Source organism: Hydra vulgaris, chromosome 11, assembly GCF_038396675.1.
Source record: "Hydra vulgaris chromosome 11, alternate assembly HydraT2T_AEP".
Lineage (NCBI taxonomy): Eukaryota > Metazoa > Cnidaria > Hydrozoa > Anthoathecata > Hydridae > Hydra > Hydra vulgaris.
The window spans coordinates 14,653,224-14,673,758 of record NC_088930.1 but is presented as its reverse complement, the minus strand read 5'-3'; the positions used below and the strand labels follow the sequence as shown (position 1 = coordinate 14,673,758).

General features: G+C 28.4%; 1 protein-coding gene and 1 long non-coding RNA gene across 10 annotated transcripts; one reads left to right on the top strand and one right to left on the bottom strand.

Annotated features, from left to right (window-relative positions):
• Positions 1-323: 323 nt before the first annotated feature.
• Positions 324-9,805, bottom strand: LOC136087447 (uncharacterized). The gene is made up of 3 exons (XR_010641799.1): positions 9,632-9,805; positions 2,412-8,051; positions 324-2,216 (listed from the first exon to the last, which is right to left on the bottom strand). It is a non-coding gene; the product is annotated as an uncharacterized LOC136087447 (long non-coding RNA).
• A 1-nt stretch (position 9,806) lies between these two features.
• On the top strand, positions 9,807-18,150 carry LOC136087446 (uncharacterized). 9 transcript variants are annotated; one of them, XR_010641795.1, is made up of 7 exons: positions 9,807-9,930; positions 10,007-11,543; positions 11,892-12,056; positions 15,582-15,639; positions 15,725-15,852; positions 16,483-16,581; positions 17,235-17,379. XR_010641795.1 is itself a non-coding variant. In XM_065810221.1 (5 exons), the coding sequence occupies exons 2-5, from the start codon at positions 10,904-10,906 to the stop codon at positions 17,684-17,686; spliced, it is 954 nt and encodes a 317-aa protein (XP_065666293.1). In that variant the 5' UTR covers positions 9,807-9,930; positions 10,007-10,903; the 3' UTR covers positions 17,687-17,737. The 9 variants fall into 9 exon arrangements, 2 of the variants coding, with proteins under 2 accessions (XP_065666293.1, XP_065666294.1); XR_010641793.1 differs by lacking the exons at positions 15,582-15,639; positions 15,725-15,852; positions 16,483-16,581 and adding exons at positions 17,683-17,736; positions 17,865-18,150; XR_010641794.1 differs by having other exon boundaries at positions 15,725-16,581.
• Positions 18,151-20,535: the final 2,385 nt, after the last annotated feature.

Below are 20,535 nucleotides of genomic sequence, written 5' to 3'. Positions count from 1 at the left end.
CATAAATAAATCTCCGATAACAAATTCAGACAAATGAAATACCACAAACAGTATGTTAAATATTATGTTAGTTAAAACATAAAAATATTAGTTTCTTAAAACTTTGGCACAGTTAGGTCCATCAAAATAACTACCATAAAAGCCATGCCTGATAGCCGTTTTCTTTTCAAGAAATTTCTTTAAATTTTTATCAGCAAAGAGGAAATCAATAATTTTAATAAGCGGGTCATCAACTTTTCAACTCCCCCTCCCCCCTTTGTCAAACTGTCAATTTTCGGCCAACCCCCGTTATGTACTCTCCCCCTAAAAAACAATAAAAATGCTTAAAAACCATTGACTTTTTTTCTGACTAAATTATACATTTATATAATAGTAGATCTCATCAAATTATATTATATAATAGTCGATATCTCATTACATAATCAACTAAGCAAATAGTATTATATATCTTTAATATAATTTTCCCATAGGTTGTTGAAGTGATCATCGATTGAAACAATAGGTAGTGAATGCTCTCCGCGCTCTAAAAGGATATCGTATTCTTGAGGTACAATCAAATTCGTTGCGTCAACTTCATTTTCATCTAACCATTCAGCAGTTTCCGAACTCTTCTGCAAGGCGATAATTGCCAAACATTCTGTCTGGCGCTTGGCAGCGATACGAACAGGTTGGGCCCTTTTGATTAGAGTTTGAGTGTTATAGCAGAAGAATGGATAGAAGCGTGATATTTCAACAAAGCACGAGAGGCAAAGTAGATATTGCACTTTTTACAGATTCTATCAGCTAGGCTAGACTGAATTGATGGAAAAAACGCATCATACGGCAAAATTGGAAATCCTTTGGCAATACGAGGAAGAATACTTTCAATATTTGATGCAATGAGCATAAAGACGGATGATGGAAACAATTCTTTTGCTCTTTCTGAGACATCTACTGCTTTGAACCCGTCGCTCGTTTGGTTGACAGGGACAGGCGGCGGAAGAAATCTTGCTCAACTTAGAGTAAAGTGAGAGCTTCTATTAGTCCGACAACAAAAACGATTTTCACATTTCACAATTTGAGTAAAATATTGACTTGTACGAAGATGATCGGCAATCCAACGTTGATCTTGTAATAAAAGGCTCCTTGACTCTAGCTCTGATTTTTCTGGATCAATATACTCTGCAATGGTTAGATAACCGTCAATTTGTAGATCAGACCAAATATCAGCCAAAGCCTGTCCAGCAAAACCAAAGTTTTGTTTTTCTAAATTTTCATCTATTGTCCTGTCTGATTTAAAAAGATATGTTGGTTAAATTATTATAAATATTATAGGTTAAAAATTATATTAATATTTTTACAAATTAACTTTTGTCAATGTAATTACTTTGAGAACCAAGATGAGTTCTGTAATATTCGTGCGGCAGAATCACCCCAGATAATTCTTTATTTAGAGGAGCCATTCGTCGCTTAGCTCTGTTGAATGCACTGCGGCCTGGAGCGTTCGTCATGATGAAAAGAGCGTCAAGGTTATTCTTCAAGAAATGGTGAATCCCAATTTCAATTACTTTCTGGTATCTGGGATTTTCGTCGGGTCCTCCATCGATGCTAAACACAACAATAGGCTTAACCATATTAGTTTGAGGATCTCTGGTAATAGAGTCGAATTCTTTGATATTCACGAGCCGCTGAAAGTCTAATCCATGAGCGAAGACGGTCGAGGATGCGTGTTTTCCTGATCGAACAGCAATGTTGGTAGGTCCAGAATAAGTAACAGCATCTTTTTTTCCGAGACCATCTTTTTTGATCGTAATTCCAGCGTATACAGGTGGTATAAGCTTGTGTTTAGCAGCCACGACCCAGTCATGGTCGGGAGAGTTATCCGGTACTCCAAATGCATCAACAACGGCGCCTGTTTTTTGGCTGCTGTGATTCCAATTGGCACTCTAGTCTTGTCGTCTTGGCGTCTTGGCTAATGAAACACACTTCATCTGGCCCTAAAATAGAACAAGCTTCTTCCACATATTTTATAGTTGAACTGCAAAGAGTCCGTCAACATGTTTTAAATGAGATTCATTCTGAGGACTGATCAATCTAACAGGGACTGTTTTGACGTGCCTTTTGCCTTCTAATGTTCCGTAACTTCTTGGAAGTAGACGAGTATAAAGGGCGCTCTTGCTGATTAAAAATCCAATTTTGTTCATCTCGGATGTCGATTCGTCGAGAGTTTTAATGCTCTAAATAATAAAGAAATATATTTGGATATAATTAACTTTTTTACAGAAAACGGGATTTATTTCGTAAATTAAATTAAAATCAAATCTTGAAATAAGTTGTTAAGATTTCAAGGATATTTACAATAGTGCAAGTACTAATTAAGAGTAAAATTCTAACAAATACAATATTAACAAACATAGCTAAACTATCATTACCCGAAGAACCTCTGACCGACATTTTTCATCAGCGGACGAACCATGGAGAGCAATATCCATAATCGTCTTCAAAAGAAGAGGGTTGATCTACTTCAAATGACGGTCGACCAGGTTTCTTTTTGATTTTTAGTTTTTCTTAGACTTCTCAATGCTCCAAGCAGATTTCCTCCATTCTAGCTTTTTTCAGTTCCCTAGTTTTCTTCTGTTGAGCTTGATCATACTTTTTTTTAACCAGTTCTTTACATAGAATAGCTAGTTTCTTCTTCTTTTTTTTTTAAATCATCCTCTTCAGCTTCAGCAATGAATCCACTTCTCTTTCTAGTCTTCAGTCCAGCAACTTCACAATTTAAAGCTGCAATCTCAGAATTGAGTCGATCTTGAGCCACTGTTCTTGCATTTTTTTGATTTTTCGTGGTTAAGTAACTCAAAGTTAATGCACTTTGTTGATCATCAATAACAGATCGCTCATTGGTGGGCTCAACAAACTGTGAGGAATTCTTGTCAAATTCAAGTGGAGTATACGTGGGGGCAGACTGTTTTGGAGTATTGGCCCAAAATGATAATTGCTTGCTCTTGAACTTCATTGCCTTTTAATTAAATAAATTGATTAAATACATTACTCTTGATTCAAGATCCTTACGCACCAGTTTCTCTTCTTTTAATGAATTCCATATACTATGGACTTCTTTCTGCATATTAGCCTTTTTTTTTTCGGGATGAGCATTTCCATACGAGACCATCAATAAGTTAAGTAATGCGGTTTTATCCATATTTTAATATTGATTTATTAGTATTGTTTACATTGCAATAAGAATAATGATTTTGCTCATCATTAGCGCAAGCTTTTTAAAAGAGTTTCTTCAACCCGCTAGGGAGAAATTAGCGTTTCGAATTTTCAATAGACTTTATGTGTTTGCATTGCATCACGTTTTACAATCAGCTAGAGAACAATTAGAGTTTCGTATTTGAAATAACGACAATTTAATTTCAAAAAATGACAAATTTATGAGTTTACTTTTATGAGTTTACTTTGAACCACATTTTATAACCCGCTAGGGAGCGAATAACGATTGTGAATTTTATATACAAAGAGTTAATATTTCTAACATAATTTGATTTGCAGTCAAATGGTAATATATTAATAAAACGATAGTAATTTTTATTTTACGTTAATAGTTATTATTTATTTAATGTCTCTGGATAAGTTAATTCAAAGCTAAGTTATTTAATTTAAACAAATATCTAAGGATTACAAGGTGACGAATAATACACCATTCGTCACCTGTATATCCAACTTCTAATATATTTTAATATATTAGAAGTTGGGTTAATTTCTAACTTCTAATATATTTTAATTTATCTTTAAGAAAACCATCAGCCAAATAAATATTTCAACCAAATTAATTTCGACACATTTTATTAAACGATTTAATTATATTCTGACCTTTTTGTTTTTCAATAATCAATCATCATATATTTATTAATATTCATAATTAAAACAACAGCAAAAAGCACAAAAACACAACTTCTGCCAGAGCTGGGCCGAAGCGACGCTGTCTATAAAAGAAAGTTATCAAATAGACAAAAGAGAGAATAATTATTAATAAACTGCGTTGTCCCTCTTGTTTTGTGTACTTAAATAAACGAACTCAGAAGAATAATTAATTTTTAATGATTAACTTTGTCCTGAAATCGTCTTGATTCCTCTGGACTTCGTTAACGCTTTTGATAAGGTTAGTCTCTGGTTCAAATTTATGCAAATGGATTTGACACGAGCACTTGTAGCAGGATATCGGCTTTTTAAAGTGTTTTTGTACTGTATAGTGTACGTATTTATTACTAGAAAATATTTTGTTTAAAAAAAAAGTACACAAACATAAAAGAGTGAAGTATAAGTACATGGTTTAGTACTTTGAATAGGCTTCTCAAACTATTAGAACAGATTCAGATTAGGCCTTATTTTATGACTTTTCTATTATTCCATTTCTTAGATATGCTGCCGGCTGTATTATAATGTATTATATAGTTTTTGACAAAGACAAAACTGCTGATATGTTTAATGAATTCTTTATTAACGTTGGTAAAAATTTAGTCGAAAAAATAATTACGGGAAGCAAAACGTTTTAGTCCTTTTTAAAAAAAACACACTCAGTTATGAATGAGTTTGAAATATCCTCGGATGAACTTCGAACAGCTTTAAATTTACTAAAAACCAACAAAAGTCCAGGCATCGACGAAATCAATGCAATTGTTTTAAAATCAGATTTTGATATTATCGAATCGCCTCTTTTAACAATATTCAATTTATCCTTTAAAACTGGTGTTTTTCCTGACCAATTAAAATTAGCAAGAATAGTCCCTATTTATAAGAATGGCGATGACTCTTTAGCATCCAACTATAGGCCTATATCAATTCTTTCTTGCTTTTCAAAACTTCTTGAACGTATCGTGCATAATAGATTATATAACTATCTTGAAATAAATAATATTCTGTATAGCAAACAGTTTGGTTTTTGCAAGAGCCATTCAACATATCATGCAATAATTGAATTAGTCAATAAAATTTTGAATGGTTTTGAAAATAATGAATATACTCTAGCCTTGTTTATTGATTAAACCAAAGCATTCGATACAGTTGACCACGAGATTTTCCTACACAAGCTAGAGATATATGGAATAACAAACAACAATCTAAAATGGTTCAGATGTTACTTAAATAACAGGAAACAAAGAGCGTCGCACAACTCAGCATGTACACGATAACAAACAATTAGTTGTGGTGTACCCCAAGGCTCAATTCTTGAACCTTTACTATTTTTACTCTATGTGAACGATATCTACTTAACTTCAAACATTCTAAACTTTACTCTTTTTGCTGATGGTACAAATATTTTCTATACTCACTCAAATATAAAAATAATATTTTCGACAGTTAATCACGAGCTGCAAAACTTAAATGAGTGGTTCAAAGCTAATAAACTTTCCTTAAACATCCTCAAAACTAAGTATGTTTTATTTCACAAATCATCTAACTCCGTTAACTTACCACTTCAACTTCCCAAGCTTATACATTAATATAGAAAGAGACCATTTTATGAAAATTCTGGGAATGATTTTTCAAGAAAATCTTTGTTGGAAGAATCATATTTTGCACATCGAAAACATAATCTCCAAGTCAATTGGCATCATGTATAAAATAAAACACCTTTTAAATAAAACTTGCTTAAAAAATATATATTATTAGTTCATTCACAGTAATAACAACTATTGCAATATTGTTTGGGCAAGCACGCACTCTTCAGTACTAAAGAAAATATACGTTAAACAAAAGCAAGCATGTCGAGTAGTATGCAATACTAATAGATATACCCACGCCAAACCATTATTCAGGGAAATTGGAGCTCTAAATATTTATGAACTGAACCTCCTCCAAAATTTATTATTTATGTTTCAATCGCAAAACAACTTGCTACCAAAATACTTTGAAAATCAATTTTCCACCATTGATCACAAATACCCAACGAAGTACTCTTTTCAAAACTTGAAAATTCCGAAGACTTTACTTAAAATAACTGACTTCTCTATCTCATCTCGAGGACCGCGGCTATGGAATTCGATCTTTAAAGAGGAAATAAAAAATACGAAGTCATCAGATCACTTTAAAGCAGCAGTCAAACAGCACCTATTTAACTTTAGTGGCTTCAACATACTCTCCTATTTTTAAAGATCAAATCAATAATAACTAAAACGAATTTATCTCTTTTGGATAACTACAAACGATGATTATACCATGGTTTATTTCTACTTACGAATTCTACTTATGGGTGATTATATCATTGGTTTATTTTATTAAGAATTTTTCACATTAATCTCACGTGAAACTTATTGCAAAATTGCAAATGAAAGGGGGCTTGATGATAAGATTACAGTCTTCTACTTGCTCCTTTCATTATTCTAATTCTTATCTAATTTATAAATGTATTAAAGCTAATTGTATATAAAATAAGTAGTCACGAAATAAATTACAAAAAAAAATAAAAATAAATAAACAGAACCCAAACTCACCAGCAGTTTTGGTTTATAACTCCAACTACAAAAAATTTAATCGCATTTTCTTGGAGCCATGTCTTAACAATTTTTGCTTAATGAAAAATTTCCCAGTCGTGCATGAAATTATCAAACTTTGTAAATTAAGTTTTTAAAAGTTAATACATTTAACTTTATCCGTATAACATGAGAACCATGTAGTTTGTATATAGACTTGTTTTATGATCCAAAGTCTTTTTATTTGTTTAAGTCCAAACAAAAACTAATTTGTTTTGAAATAAATTGTGTATATAAAGTCTTTTATCAATTTATCATTTATTTTACAATTTACATTTATTTTACATATTTACAATTATATTACAATTCATTACATATCATTTACATACACATATCAATCACATACAGATCATTTATATTATTTATTCACATACAGATCAATTTATCATTTATTTTACATATTTACAATTTACATTATAAAAAGTTAAAAAGGATGACCAGAAAATTGTTTACAAATTTTCAAACATTGTTTTCTCTTTGGATAAAAGGCTGTCTGCCCAAACCAAAAATGATATATAATGTAAACCAGATGTCTATTTTCGATCCGAAAAGTGAAGCCACTTTTTCCTTTTTTATAAATGTCGGATTAAATTTGTAAGCAATTTTTATTTAACTTTTCTTTTCTTAAATGAAGTAAATATATTTTAAATATAAATACTATTTATGTAAAAGTGTTAAGAAATTAGAATACTTGTAAAATAATAATTTATGGTTCCTTTCAAATTTTTGATTAAAACTTTAAATAGAAAAATGAAACGACCGACGCTTTTGAAGCATTTTTATAATTATAATACTTTTTAATAAACTTAGGTTCATAAAAAAACTTTTTATAGGTAATTTATAATTATTAAAATTTGTTTTTGATCTTTAACTTATAGGGAACTTTTGATGCTCTTAACTTGCATAACTTTTTAACTTTTATTCCACACATCGGCTTCAGCTTTTGTCTTTTTTACAAATAGTGGACTATGTTTATAAACAAAAAAATGCGGCTTCGTTTTTCATCCAATAAAATCCCGCAAGTCAGTCATCTAGTTTATATAATATATTATTGGTAAATGTATTTACTGAGCCTATTCTTAAACAATTTAAAATGTGCACTATTTGATCGCGCTAAAATGTAAGATAAATAAAAATAAAAAACATAGAAATAAAGAAAATAAATATAAATAAATAGATATAAATAAAAATACAATGTTTATTTGAAAATATTAAAATCTTGTCTTTAAAGTTTCTATTTTTGTTCTTTAGTTTGCAGATCTGTTAAATTTAGTAACTAAATAATTTCCAGTCCCTAAGTCAGTGTAACCCAGCTTAGGGGCTGTCAATAAATTACGCCAACAAATTAGGGGGGAGGAGAGGTCTGAATTTTTTTGACATTTATTGACAAGGAGGAGGGGGGCAGGCGAAAACAAGTTGACGCCAACAATGTCACTTTTTTAAATAAATTTACCCAGCAAACACGGGGACGTACAAAAAACGCATTTTTTCTAACACAATTTTCTAGTTCAATGTCGGAATACTTGGGCATGGTCTCTGCAAAATACAAAAAAAAATATATATATATAAATAAGATTTATAGAATATAAAATAAAGAATATAATAAAGATTCAATCAAGTTAGCTTATACAATTGTGAAGGCAAACTTAACTATTATTATGTAATAAGTAATTATATTTTAACAACTTGTTATTATGCATAATATAATAGCTTTCAAATGGGCTCCTCATATACCAATAAAAGTCATTATCAGATTTGTCTATAAAATTCTACATCTCTTTTGCAATTACATCCAAGTTTTAAAATATATATATATATATATATATATATATATATATATATATATATATATATATATATATATGTATATATGTATATACATATATATGGATTTAAGACTCATTTGATTCAAAATAAAGGATTCAAGAACAGTGTCAATGAAGAAGAAGCATGTACCACAGATGACTGACAAATATTATCTCATATGAATGTTTGTAGAACTTCATATTTCCAAACTGATGCAGACCCAACCAGTGATTGTGTATAGGTATATATATATATATATATATATATATATATATATATATATATATATATATATATATATATATATATATATATATATATGTATATATATATATATATATATATATATATATATATATATATATAAATATATATATATATATATATATATATATATATATATATATATATATATATATATATATATATATATATATATATATATATATATATATATATATATATATATTAGCTAAAGGTTTGGGTTGGGGCAGAGCGTTTTTTTTTCAAAAGTATTAACATATAACAAAAATAAATACCACCAAAAATAAAAAAGTGTCATTAAATATAAAACTATCAACCAAACAAATAAAAAATTATACATTTTAGATACAGAATTTGACTAGATGTTATTCTTTTGGAATGAATTTTTCTTATTATACATACAAATCATACATTTTTTATTTATTGTCATAGAATGACAATGTACAATGACAATATTATTGTCTTGTATAAGTTATACTATAACATAACAATAAATGTTATATATACAACATAAAATAAAATATGTTATATATTAAATATATAATATATTATACTATAACATAACATAACATAAATATTATACTATAATATAACATAACAATGAAAGTTATATAACACTTTTTGTCTTCGTGTATACATTATATATTGTCATTGTATATACAATGACAATATAGATTGTATATATATGTATATTCTACTATGAAAAATTCCTTTTGAAAGAAATGAATCAAACTTATTTGATTCACTTATTATTCTTGATTAAAAGTAATTATTACTTTGTAATATTGTTTATTTAAGCCTTTTACAAATTTTGGACAAAAAAATTTAATTTTCAGTTCATTTAGACTGTATTTTCAGTTTTATCATAAACTATTAACACAGTTTTTGATATAATTATCTATATAAAAAAAATAAATACAGTTTAAGAAGATTAATTTTTTTTAAGTTTATTATTTCATATATAGTAAAACTAAATATAAATCAAATTGTTAAAAAAATCTAAGAAATAATCTATTAATGTAATAACGATTAAATTATTAACTTACAATCTAATAACTCTTTATGAAACCGTTAGTTATTAGTGTTTAGATTTCAATGTTATTTCGATATTAAATAAAAAATGGCGCACGCATTTGAAAACACTAATCGTTAAATACAGGAATGGCTCCCTATTTTGATTGGACGAAAAAAGATTGTTTTCCTTAGTCCGAAAAACAATTTTTTCTCGTTGCCGTATTTAAAAAAAGTTTATGCCTTAGTATGGATATACATATATAATATATGTACAATATAAATGCGATAGAACTCGCTACTAGATTCTAGTATCTAATACGCAATAACGATGGTGAGTTTTAGTACAGTTTTATTTCATTAAAGATAATGCAATTTTTCTTCTTCTAAAAGACATAACTTTTGTTTAGGCATCTGCTAGCTTGTCTTCAAACAAGTTAAAGCTTAATCACCTTGCGATCAACAATTATAATCGACATAATGCTTGCGAGTCACAGAAACAGTTTATTAAATCTGTTCAAGATTATTCTATCAAAACACGCCAGTCTCCTGTGGATATAACTGATGATGTATTTTCTCTTAAAAGTTTACCACCTAAACATCAGTTAATGAAATGGTCCACTGAACTATCTATGCGCAATAATATTGCGAGTGGAATCCATTATATAGAATGCAACCTAGGAAAGTTCATGTATGAAAGTGTTCAGCATCTAATAGCTCTTCATAGGGTTCAAGAAATGAAGCTAGCAGTTGATCAAGAGTTAACATGGTTTAATTCTCCCAAGTTAGTACCAAAATCAATCAGTATTTTTCCTTCTCAAAATTTAATAGAAAAATTCAAAGAAGTGCTTTTTAGAAGGCCAGCTAACAAAGAAATATCAGAATATGTGATGAACCCTAATACTTTAGCTGAGTTATGTTGTGCTAGATGGCTTTCATCAGATCATATGCTGCAAATTTCTAGCATTTTAAACTCTATTCAAGGCCATTCAAAGGTAATTTATTTTAACTTTTTAGGAAATATTGAGCATTATGTATCAAGAATAACAGTTGTCCCTGAAAAGCTGATCTTTATTATAAATATTGGAGGAAACAATGAGAAAACATTTTCTGGCACAGATTTAAATGTAGGTTGCCACTGGACACTTGCAGTTTATAATAGTATTGAAGGTAATTTTTACTATGGAGATTCTTTAGGATGGACAGCTCCAGATGATTTTTTAACTTAAGTTAAATTATTAATCAGAAAATTGTATCACATAAGCGAAAGCTTTAATATCACTTATTGTCATGATCCAAAGACACACATGAATGGAGTTAAAAAATGCAGTTCTTTTTGCAAAGAAAATTATCCCATGCAGACATGTGGAAATATTTGTGGAGTTATTACCATAATAGTATGTGCAATCTCTTGCTTAAAATATGACTACTTTAACTGTATGATAAATAATGGTCAAATAGAGAACAATAATTACAATTTTCTAAAAGACCCTACTAAATATTCTAAATATTTAAGATTAGTTTTAATGTCATGGTTTATCTCAAAAGAAATAAATCTTGATTTTGTTGTTCCTACCACTATTGTGCGTGAAGTTTCCACCAGTTTTGAAGTATGTGATACTGATTCTGATGAAGTTGCCATATATACAAATGTTTTCGAATCCAACATAAATAAAAAGAAAATGGCCAATGTAAAAAATACCAATTTTTTATCTTTAAAATGCGCAATTTGTACTATCTCTTTCACCCAAAAAAAAAACATGCTGCGGCATATGAAAAATAAACACAAATCAATTGATGAAGCACAAGAAAATATTCAATCAGGAAATTCTTTTTGTCTTCAATGTGGATTTAAATGTAGGCAAATTAAGGATTTAAGAAAACATTTATCTGCAGTTCATTTTTATACCTTTCTGAAAGAAAAATTATTGTTTGCTAATTATCGAGGTAATGCTCTAATGTTTTCAAAAGTAAATAATGTTTTATTTAAATATAGTTTAGAGTAAAAGTGCCATTTATTTTGCATACAAATTTTTGTATTCTTGCTTTATTATTTTTTTAATATGTTAGTGATTATGTGTTGTGGAAATGATTTTGAATTTGTAATAATTTCAAACATAATTACTAACATGAATAGGTTCTAAAAAATATTTATTGCCTATGTTTTAGTACAGTTCCTGTTGATGTTATGAATTTTTTTTATATAAGTTGTTACACAATGATAATTGTTTTCAAATTCATTTTCTCCTTTTTTGTCTTGTAGTGATTATTTGATTTTTGTAAATAATTTTTTAGAATTTGAAATGTGGAAATCAGATATTGAAAGTAATAATGCAACACAATATGTTTTACCTTCTGGTGAAAAGATTGATAAAGATGGTAGGAAAGTATCATACTATCAATGCTACAGAAGTGGATTTTATAAATGCATTGCGAAGAAAAGACTAGTTAAAAGTAGTGGTATGTATCAAGTAAATAACGATATTTAGAAGAAGAAAAATATTTGTATTTGCCACAAATTTTAATTTATTAGCATTGTTTATCTAATTACTGTTATAAGACTTAATTCAGTGACCACTTTCTTATTAAATTTTTGTTAAATACATTATTTATTTCAAACAATATTAGAACACCTAATGTAAATATCTAAAAACTCTTAAACATGTTTAGTTTTTGTGTGCTATAGGTCACTTTGTTTTAAAAATCTTTTAAAATTATACAGATGATGATTATCTTTACTATATTTAGAGTTTTATGTATTATATATATATGATATACAAATATTATTTTAATCTATACTCAGTAGGCACGCAACGTTTTACTCACGTTTCAATCACGTTTATTTTAGGTGACTTTGTCCAGGTTACTATTTTACGTGAAAGTTACGTGCCAAAATATCGCGCCTAACAAAACTATTTTTATTCTTAATAAAAACCTGTGATAAGAAATATGAAATAATATTTTTTATTATATTATTTATTTTTTTATAGTATAGTTTTTGTATTCATTATATTAGTTATAATTATTTTACTGTTATGATGATATAATTAATTTTTATTGTAGTTTAATCATAGTTAAAAAAAAAAATTTGGTCTATATAATAAATTATAACGCAATGCATTTAAAACAGAACTAAATAGTCCAATATATTTTAAGTTGTAATATCTAATATCCAAATTACATCGAATTAAGTTAAATAAATTAGTACCAAGCGTCCCTATTACACAAATAAGATTAAACTCAAGTACAAGGTATGCTTTTTTTCTACTTTATGATATAATATTTTAGACTGGCGAATTTGTCCATTTTGCTTACTTAATTTAGTACAAAATAAGTTATGTTAAAACAAATTTAATATCAAATTAAGTAAGCTACATGGACAAATTATAAGTTCTAGCAGAACTTATTCTTGATTCTTGAGCAATAATAATGTCTGTAGAACTTCTGCATACATTATTGCTCAAGAGTCGATTAGATAAAAACCAAAAATAGATTTTCTTGTATTATTTGGTTTTTAACAAAAAGGTTAAAGAATTTATCCAAGATAATATCAATAAACAAATGTGTTATGTTATTTATTATTGATATATGTATATATTATTATTATATACTTTATCTTTTTGTAATATATGACATCTTGATCTTGTGCTTTACTTGTTAAAAAAGGTTAATACTTATTTATTTCATTTTTTGAAATTATTTAAATATTATATGATTAATATATATATTTGAATTGTATTTCCCCCCCCCCCCTCCCATTTAAAAACAAGATTTATGGAATATAAGAAATGTAATTTTGCAACACATGTTCCAGTACTTTATAGAAAACCAATAAACATGAATAATTAAAATTATTTTACAGTGTATTTGACAATAAGTATTTAATGTTAAGTTTTTCTATGCTATGACATAAAGGCACTAAATCTTGCATCACTTTTACTGCACGTTCTGCACATATATTTGACCCTTGTGTTGGAATTGGTGTTGGCTCTGTGGACCAAAATGTCTTCAACAATTTTAATGCTTTTGGATGCTCATTGCATGCTTCTAATAGATGAACAAAATCTGCAGGATTGAAGTAGTGATCACCAAACCATATATCACCCCATGAACCATAGATGAAGTTGCATGCTGCTTGAGCAGATTTCGATTCTTGATAGTCTGGTATTAGAATGTAAGCAAGTAGAACAAAAATTACTCTCAAGTTCCATCTTGAATTGCTTATAGCAGGATGTGATTTGAAATTCACTTTTGGAAAGGTACCTGTGCTTTTGAACTTTTTATAACAAGCTATTAAGTGATACAGGAAGTCCATGTCATCTCGCCAGCCTACCTAATTCACTTTTGTCAAAGGATCTCCAGTATTCTAAAGTAATAACTTCGGGTTCTTGTACTCTTGCCATAATCTTGTCACATATGGGTAATGAAGATTTGGTTTTGTTGTTGATCTTTCAAAAAGATTATTCATGACATGTAAAATATGGTGGTGGCATTCTAAAAAAGAAGGTTTTTCTAGTCCAATGGTTTTGAAATGTTTCTGTGACAGTGTTACTACACCAATTCTTGTTCCGATATTTACATATGTTGTATCAGATACAACCATTTTTATGGCTAGCCACAGCTCATATTCATCCAGCACAAGTTTTATCCCATTAAATATTGTTTCACCTTTTCCATTCATCAGCTCAAGAACAGCAAGTCTAACTCCTTTCTTTTATTTAAAAACAACTACTTGATGTTCCATTTTCTCTATGTGTTTTCCATCAAAGTGTAAAGACCGCTTTTCATTTTTTAAGTTCTCCATATAATTTGCTTTCAACTTTTCTCCTTCTTTCCCGACATCTTTGAAGACACCACTATGAGTTGGAGTAGGAATAGAAATTCCATTTTTTGATAATGTTTTGCAGACTTTATGTGCTTTTTTGGTACTAATCTTTGCAGAAATCACCAAATTTACAGACAAATTTGTTTTTTATCTTTTAGATGATGATGACAAACTTTCGACATCTTTAGCTTCGGTATCACTGCTGGAACACTGCTCTTCAGTTACTGAATAACCTCCTTCACTAGCTGGTTCATTGAAATCTCAGTCTTGGCTGATTTGTTTTTTGAACATTTGTTTCTTTATCAACACCAGTTTTCTTGGATGAATACCTTCAGTATCTTCAATCGTGGCACAATATCCAACTATTCCATTTATTGACATTTGCAGACCATAAAACTCTTTATCTTCCTGACACAACCACTCACCTTTCTCATCAGTTTTGTTAAACAATCGGGTAAAATTTTGAGTTCCAGGTTTTCGACTATTTTTGTCAAGTGTTTTCAATACATTTTCTATTTTTCTTTCTGATGGTGATTTACCTTGTAAAATTGGAATATTCAGCTTTCTCCATATTAGTTCAATTTCTTTAGCCAACTCTCTCCTTTCTGCTTTTAACATTTGATGAGAAACTTTTAAATTAATCAATAATATGCTGTTCTGAAGACATTTTATTCATTTCACTAATACTTTTAACAATAGCACATATTCTTGAAGTCTTAGCTTTTTCAAATCTCACTAAATTTGATTCCCAAACTTTCTTATTCTTGTCTGAAGCAAGACCATTTTTAGCAATATTTATAACTTATTAGGATAACATTAAAAAGATAGGAAAAATTATTTTCAGCATGGGGGTAATCTTTTTCAAAAATTAACATTAAAAACTTATATTTTCTGTTTATAAATATAACTTCTCCACTCATGGTGACAGGGGGAATTAAAAATTCTTAAAAAAATTTTTTAGTCATACCCCTAATGTACAATATAAAACAGGTTATTAATGCAGATTTGTTCAATGTTTCCCCCACAAAAAGATGATTATGACGCTATTGTATTTGAAACTGCATTATACTTATCTTTCAATGTTGACAACCTTCCAATATGTAAAGCAAGTTTCTCTCAAATATAGCATTGCTTTTTTTAAAAATTGTTTCATGATTTAGATCAAAGAAATAGCAACACCAGAAAATCTTGTTGCCAAAACAGTTGGCGACTCACCATGTAAGACTTGTGTTAAAAATATGTGATTTAAGATAATTATTTAATAATCATATTATTATTTAAGTTTTTATTTGTTTCTTTTTAGCTAAATTTGGTGTCGCTAGCTATTATTGGTTAAAATATCGACTTATTCATTAGATAAAGTTTGATGCATGCTTACCCAGTTTCCTTCTTCACTTTTCAATCATGTATATTTTAGGTGACCTCGTCCAGGTTACAATTTTACTTGATTGAAGCATGAAAGTTACGTTGCCAAATTATTGTGTATTTTGGAACTTTTTTTATTCTCAATAAAAACCTATGATTAGAAACTTGGAAAGATATTCTTTATTTTATTTACTATTTTTTTATAATATAGTTTCAGGAATTATTTTTTTTGGGATATTCCCGGAATACCGGATATTTTTCTGAAATTTATCTTTTTCCAAATATCCGAAAAGTTTTCCATACATGCAAGTTAAAGTATATATTATTGTCATCAACTTGGCTGAATGCAAAATTAAGGGAAAAATTAGGGGGGAAATATTCTGAATTTTTTCAGGATATTTTCCGCAAACAATTTTCCGAATTTTTTAAATATAATGATTATATGAAATATATAGTTTATATATTCATTATTGTAATTACTTTTTATTATACTTTTATAATAATATAATTATTTTGCATTGTAGTTTTATAATAATAAAAAAAGTATCAGGGTATAAGATATTTCAGGGTATAAGATATATCAGGGTATAAGATATCTTATAACATCGCAATGCATTTTTGACAAAAATAAAATGTCACATATATAATATTTTATCTAAACATATATTATTTTATATCAATTTTTTGTCAATTTAGGTTTAATAAATATATTAAAAAGCTTAGTTCAAAATCGTGTAACGTTATGGCAGATAATTCTCATATTGCAGCATGCAAAAGATCAAACCCTAATACAAGGTATACTTTTTTTTCTACCCTATTATATAATATTTTAGACTGTCAAATTTGTCGATGTAATTAATTTAATAATAAATAAGTTATTATAGCTTTTTTATTATTAAATTTATTAAACTACATGATAAATGATAAGTTCTGTATAAAATATTATTGACTAGGAAGATCCAATGGTATTGTTATGTTATTGCCTAGGAATATCATTCTGTAGTAAGACACAATAACCTTTTAACTTTTAAAATTTGAGAAAATTCACTTTTCCCTCGTTTCGTCTTCTTTTGTGATCGCACCCTGTAGCAAGAATTTAATTTAGTTCATATCTTGTTGGAGAATGTAACTTGGTTCTGAGTTGAATTTTTAGTACTCGGTATATATTGGTGACCTAATTTGACAATACTTTATTATACATACTTTTAGTTTTATACTTAATATATTATATATAATTATAAGGGGTAGATGAGGCACCTTAGCCGTGGTGAATGTTTCCACAGCAAAAGGAGCCTCAAGGTGAAAATCTCACCATGGGTAGGAAAATCATGATATAAAATCCCCACTATAATGTTGTGAGGTTATGTGGTAACTATTACATTTTTTTAAATTGTTATAATTTTTCTGTGTGCATTCTAAAATTACATTTAATGTTCAAAACTTTGTAGATTACTCATTTAAAGCAACTTCGTGGGCTGTAACCTTTGCATCTAGTGAGTTAATGTATGAACAAGTTAATGCAGAATCAAGTGCAAATATAAGAAGATGGAAAACAAAGAAAACAAATTATTTAATCAGATGTTATCACATAAGGTGAGTACAGGTCTTTTTCTAATCACGCCCATCAGTTATTAACTTTATATATATATATATATATTTATCTATAGACAGATATTAGATATAGATATATTAGATAAACAATATTTTTTTAGACTTGTATTTTTTATTTTGTACTTCTTTTTTTTATTTATCTGTCGACTTTTTTGTTATGTCTTTTTTTATTAAATCCTTATTTATTTTTTAGCAATAAGAGTATAAAATTAGAAGGCAAATGACTTTTTTTATTTTTCTACATTGTATGTAGTATTGTTTTCTTAAAATTATTTAATGATTTAGATAAAAGAAAACAACTAGAAAATCTTGTTGCCAAAATGGTTGGCAACTTACCAAGTAAGATTTGTTTTAAAAGTTTGTGATTTAAGATAGTTATTAAATAACCATATTATTATTTAAGATTTTATTCGTTTCTTTCAGCTAAATCTGATTCATTAGATAAAGTTTGATGCGTACTCTTATAGGAGAAAATATCGACTGATTCGTTAGATTATGTTTGAAGCGTGCTTTTATGGGAGAATATATCGACTGGTTCGTTAGATTAAGTTTGAAGTGCGCTCTTTGTGGATCGAAGTATGCTCTTCGTAAGTTGCAGATCTATGACTTTGTACTTATTACTTATTGGATATAAGGAGGATATTTTAACAAAAGTGTTGCTTTTATTACAAATTCAAAATGTTTATATCAAGAACTAATATACTGACTAATAAAACCATGTAATTTAATACGTATTAAATATTTCCTCGACGATGAGTTTTTTTCTTTACACGAATCCAAACACTTCGTTTTTATAAAGCATAATTATTACTTAAATATTACGTGCCAAAATTAACGTAAAAAGCACGTCTTTTAGACAGTTCATGGGGACCAAAAAGTTACCTAAATATCACGTGCCAAAAGTAACGTGAAAAACACGTCCATAAATCACGTGAATTGGTCATTTCATGGGGAACAAAAAGTCACCTAAATGTCACGTGCCAAAATGACGTGAAATTCACGTTTTTGTCACGTCGCTGTGCCTACTGGGTATGATCTCAAATATCGACTTAATAGGAAATCGAAAAATTGCTAAAAATTGCACGTCCACACTTAAAGTTACCCAAACCGTAGATGGACATGTTATTGTTAATGCTTGTTATTCACACTATGGACATAAAAATGAAATTCAACATATTTCTCAATCAAGTGTTCAAAGGCAAGAAATTGCTAGCAAACTTAAAATGGGTGTAACCAAAAATAGAATCCTAGATGATATTAGAGATAAAAAAAGTTGTGTTCAATCCAGGTTACATTTAACCCAGCGTCAAGATATCAAAAACCTAGAGAAAGCATTCAACATTATTTCTATACAACTTCATGCCAATGATCAAGACAGTGTTGCAATTTGGCTAAAAGAATGGCAAATGAAGGGAAATAGTCCTGTTTTATATTATAAACTACAGGGTGAGTTAGATACATGTTATACATTTAAAGAATCAGACTTTATAATTATAATGCAAACAGAACATCAAAAAAAAATGCTGCAACAGTTTGGAAAAAATGGTGTTTGTATTGATTCTACGCATGGCACAAATGCATATGATTTTCTCATTATACTGCTGATTTACTAACGGTAATAACCAATTGGTTTTATTGCGCACGAGATAGATACGAAGCGGTTAAGCTTACTGCTTTTAAAATTTTTAATGCTTTTGCTAAAAAAAAGCGGGTTGCAAATCTTCAGCATAAAAAAATTCCTATGGTATATCATATCCAAGGTACTCTTTGCACGGTCGAAAAAGTTTTTCAAATTGGCATGTCTAGAACATTTGCGAGCATGTAAATCACGATGTCGCATGCATTGTTCGTTTCTGCATTCAGATGGTTTTTCATATGGAAATTTAAAAAACTGATGAGCTAATTTTAACTTTATTTTGTAACTGTGTTTTTAAAAATAAAAAAATAAAATTTGTTGTACACAAATTTTCTCTTTTTATCATTTTTCACACAACTTTTAGAAGTTATGCAATCCAAAGCATTGTTGAAATCAGGATAGCTGATTTTTTTTGTTGAGTAATTAGAACAGTTAATATCTTGAGTTGAAAAATTCACTAATAATAATTTTATTACATTATTTATGATTTTTATTTTTTTTAAACTTGAAAAATAAACTTTTCTTGGAATAATGCAAATAATTACAAAACTAAATGTCAATTTAATTTTTCGGTTAACTAATAAATATAAAGTCTAATGTAGTTTTTTGATAAGGGGTCGTCCATAAAATACGTCACACAATTTTTGACCGTTTTTAACCCTCCTTCCCCCTCCCCCCCCCCCACCTTTGTCTCAAAATCGTAACACTTTAGAAGCAAGTTTTGTACGAGTCATCACAAAATCACCAAACCCCCTGCCCCTTATAGTGAAAGTAATTTGTGGACGACCCCTAATCATTTCATTGAAAAAAAAAAAATATTCATAACTGGCTATAATCAAGGTTAAAAATTTTGATATCAACTTTTTTTCTAGTTGATGGAAGTTGAAAATGCGCTTTTTAATTTTTTCCTTCTTACAATTCGTGAATATTAAAAAAGCAACAAGAATTTAATTTTCGTTAGAATTTTAACATAAAAATAAATTGCAGAAAAAATAAATTCATTTAGGTAACAAACACTTGCATGCACACAGCATGCAATTTTTGACATTGTTTTTATGGCAATCGCTTTTGACTTCGCTGGTAACCAGAGCAATTAATATTTTCAATTTACCTTAATTTTAGTGTTTTTCTGCAGTATAATATATGACAAAACAAATTTTCTTATTTTAGCAACTCTAAACTTCAAAGCGCATGGGCAAAGCGCACTTTATGGACTTTCAGCATTAGATTACTTAGTGTTACATTTTATTAAAAAAATCACACTTTTTTGAAATAGGCTAAATTTGATATATATTGCATTGACAAATTAACTTTTTATTTACAAAGAATTAATGAAAAAGAACACATCGAGATGTATGCACTACACTTTTTTTATAGAAGTAATCTTTTAGACAGTTGAATATTTCTAAATTTAACAGATATTTTTTTTTGGTAAGACTTTTTTACCAAACAGTTTTTTTCATTAAGATTTACTAAATCATGACTCTAATAAGGTTTTTGAT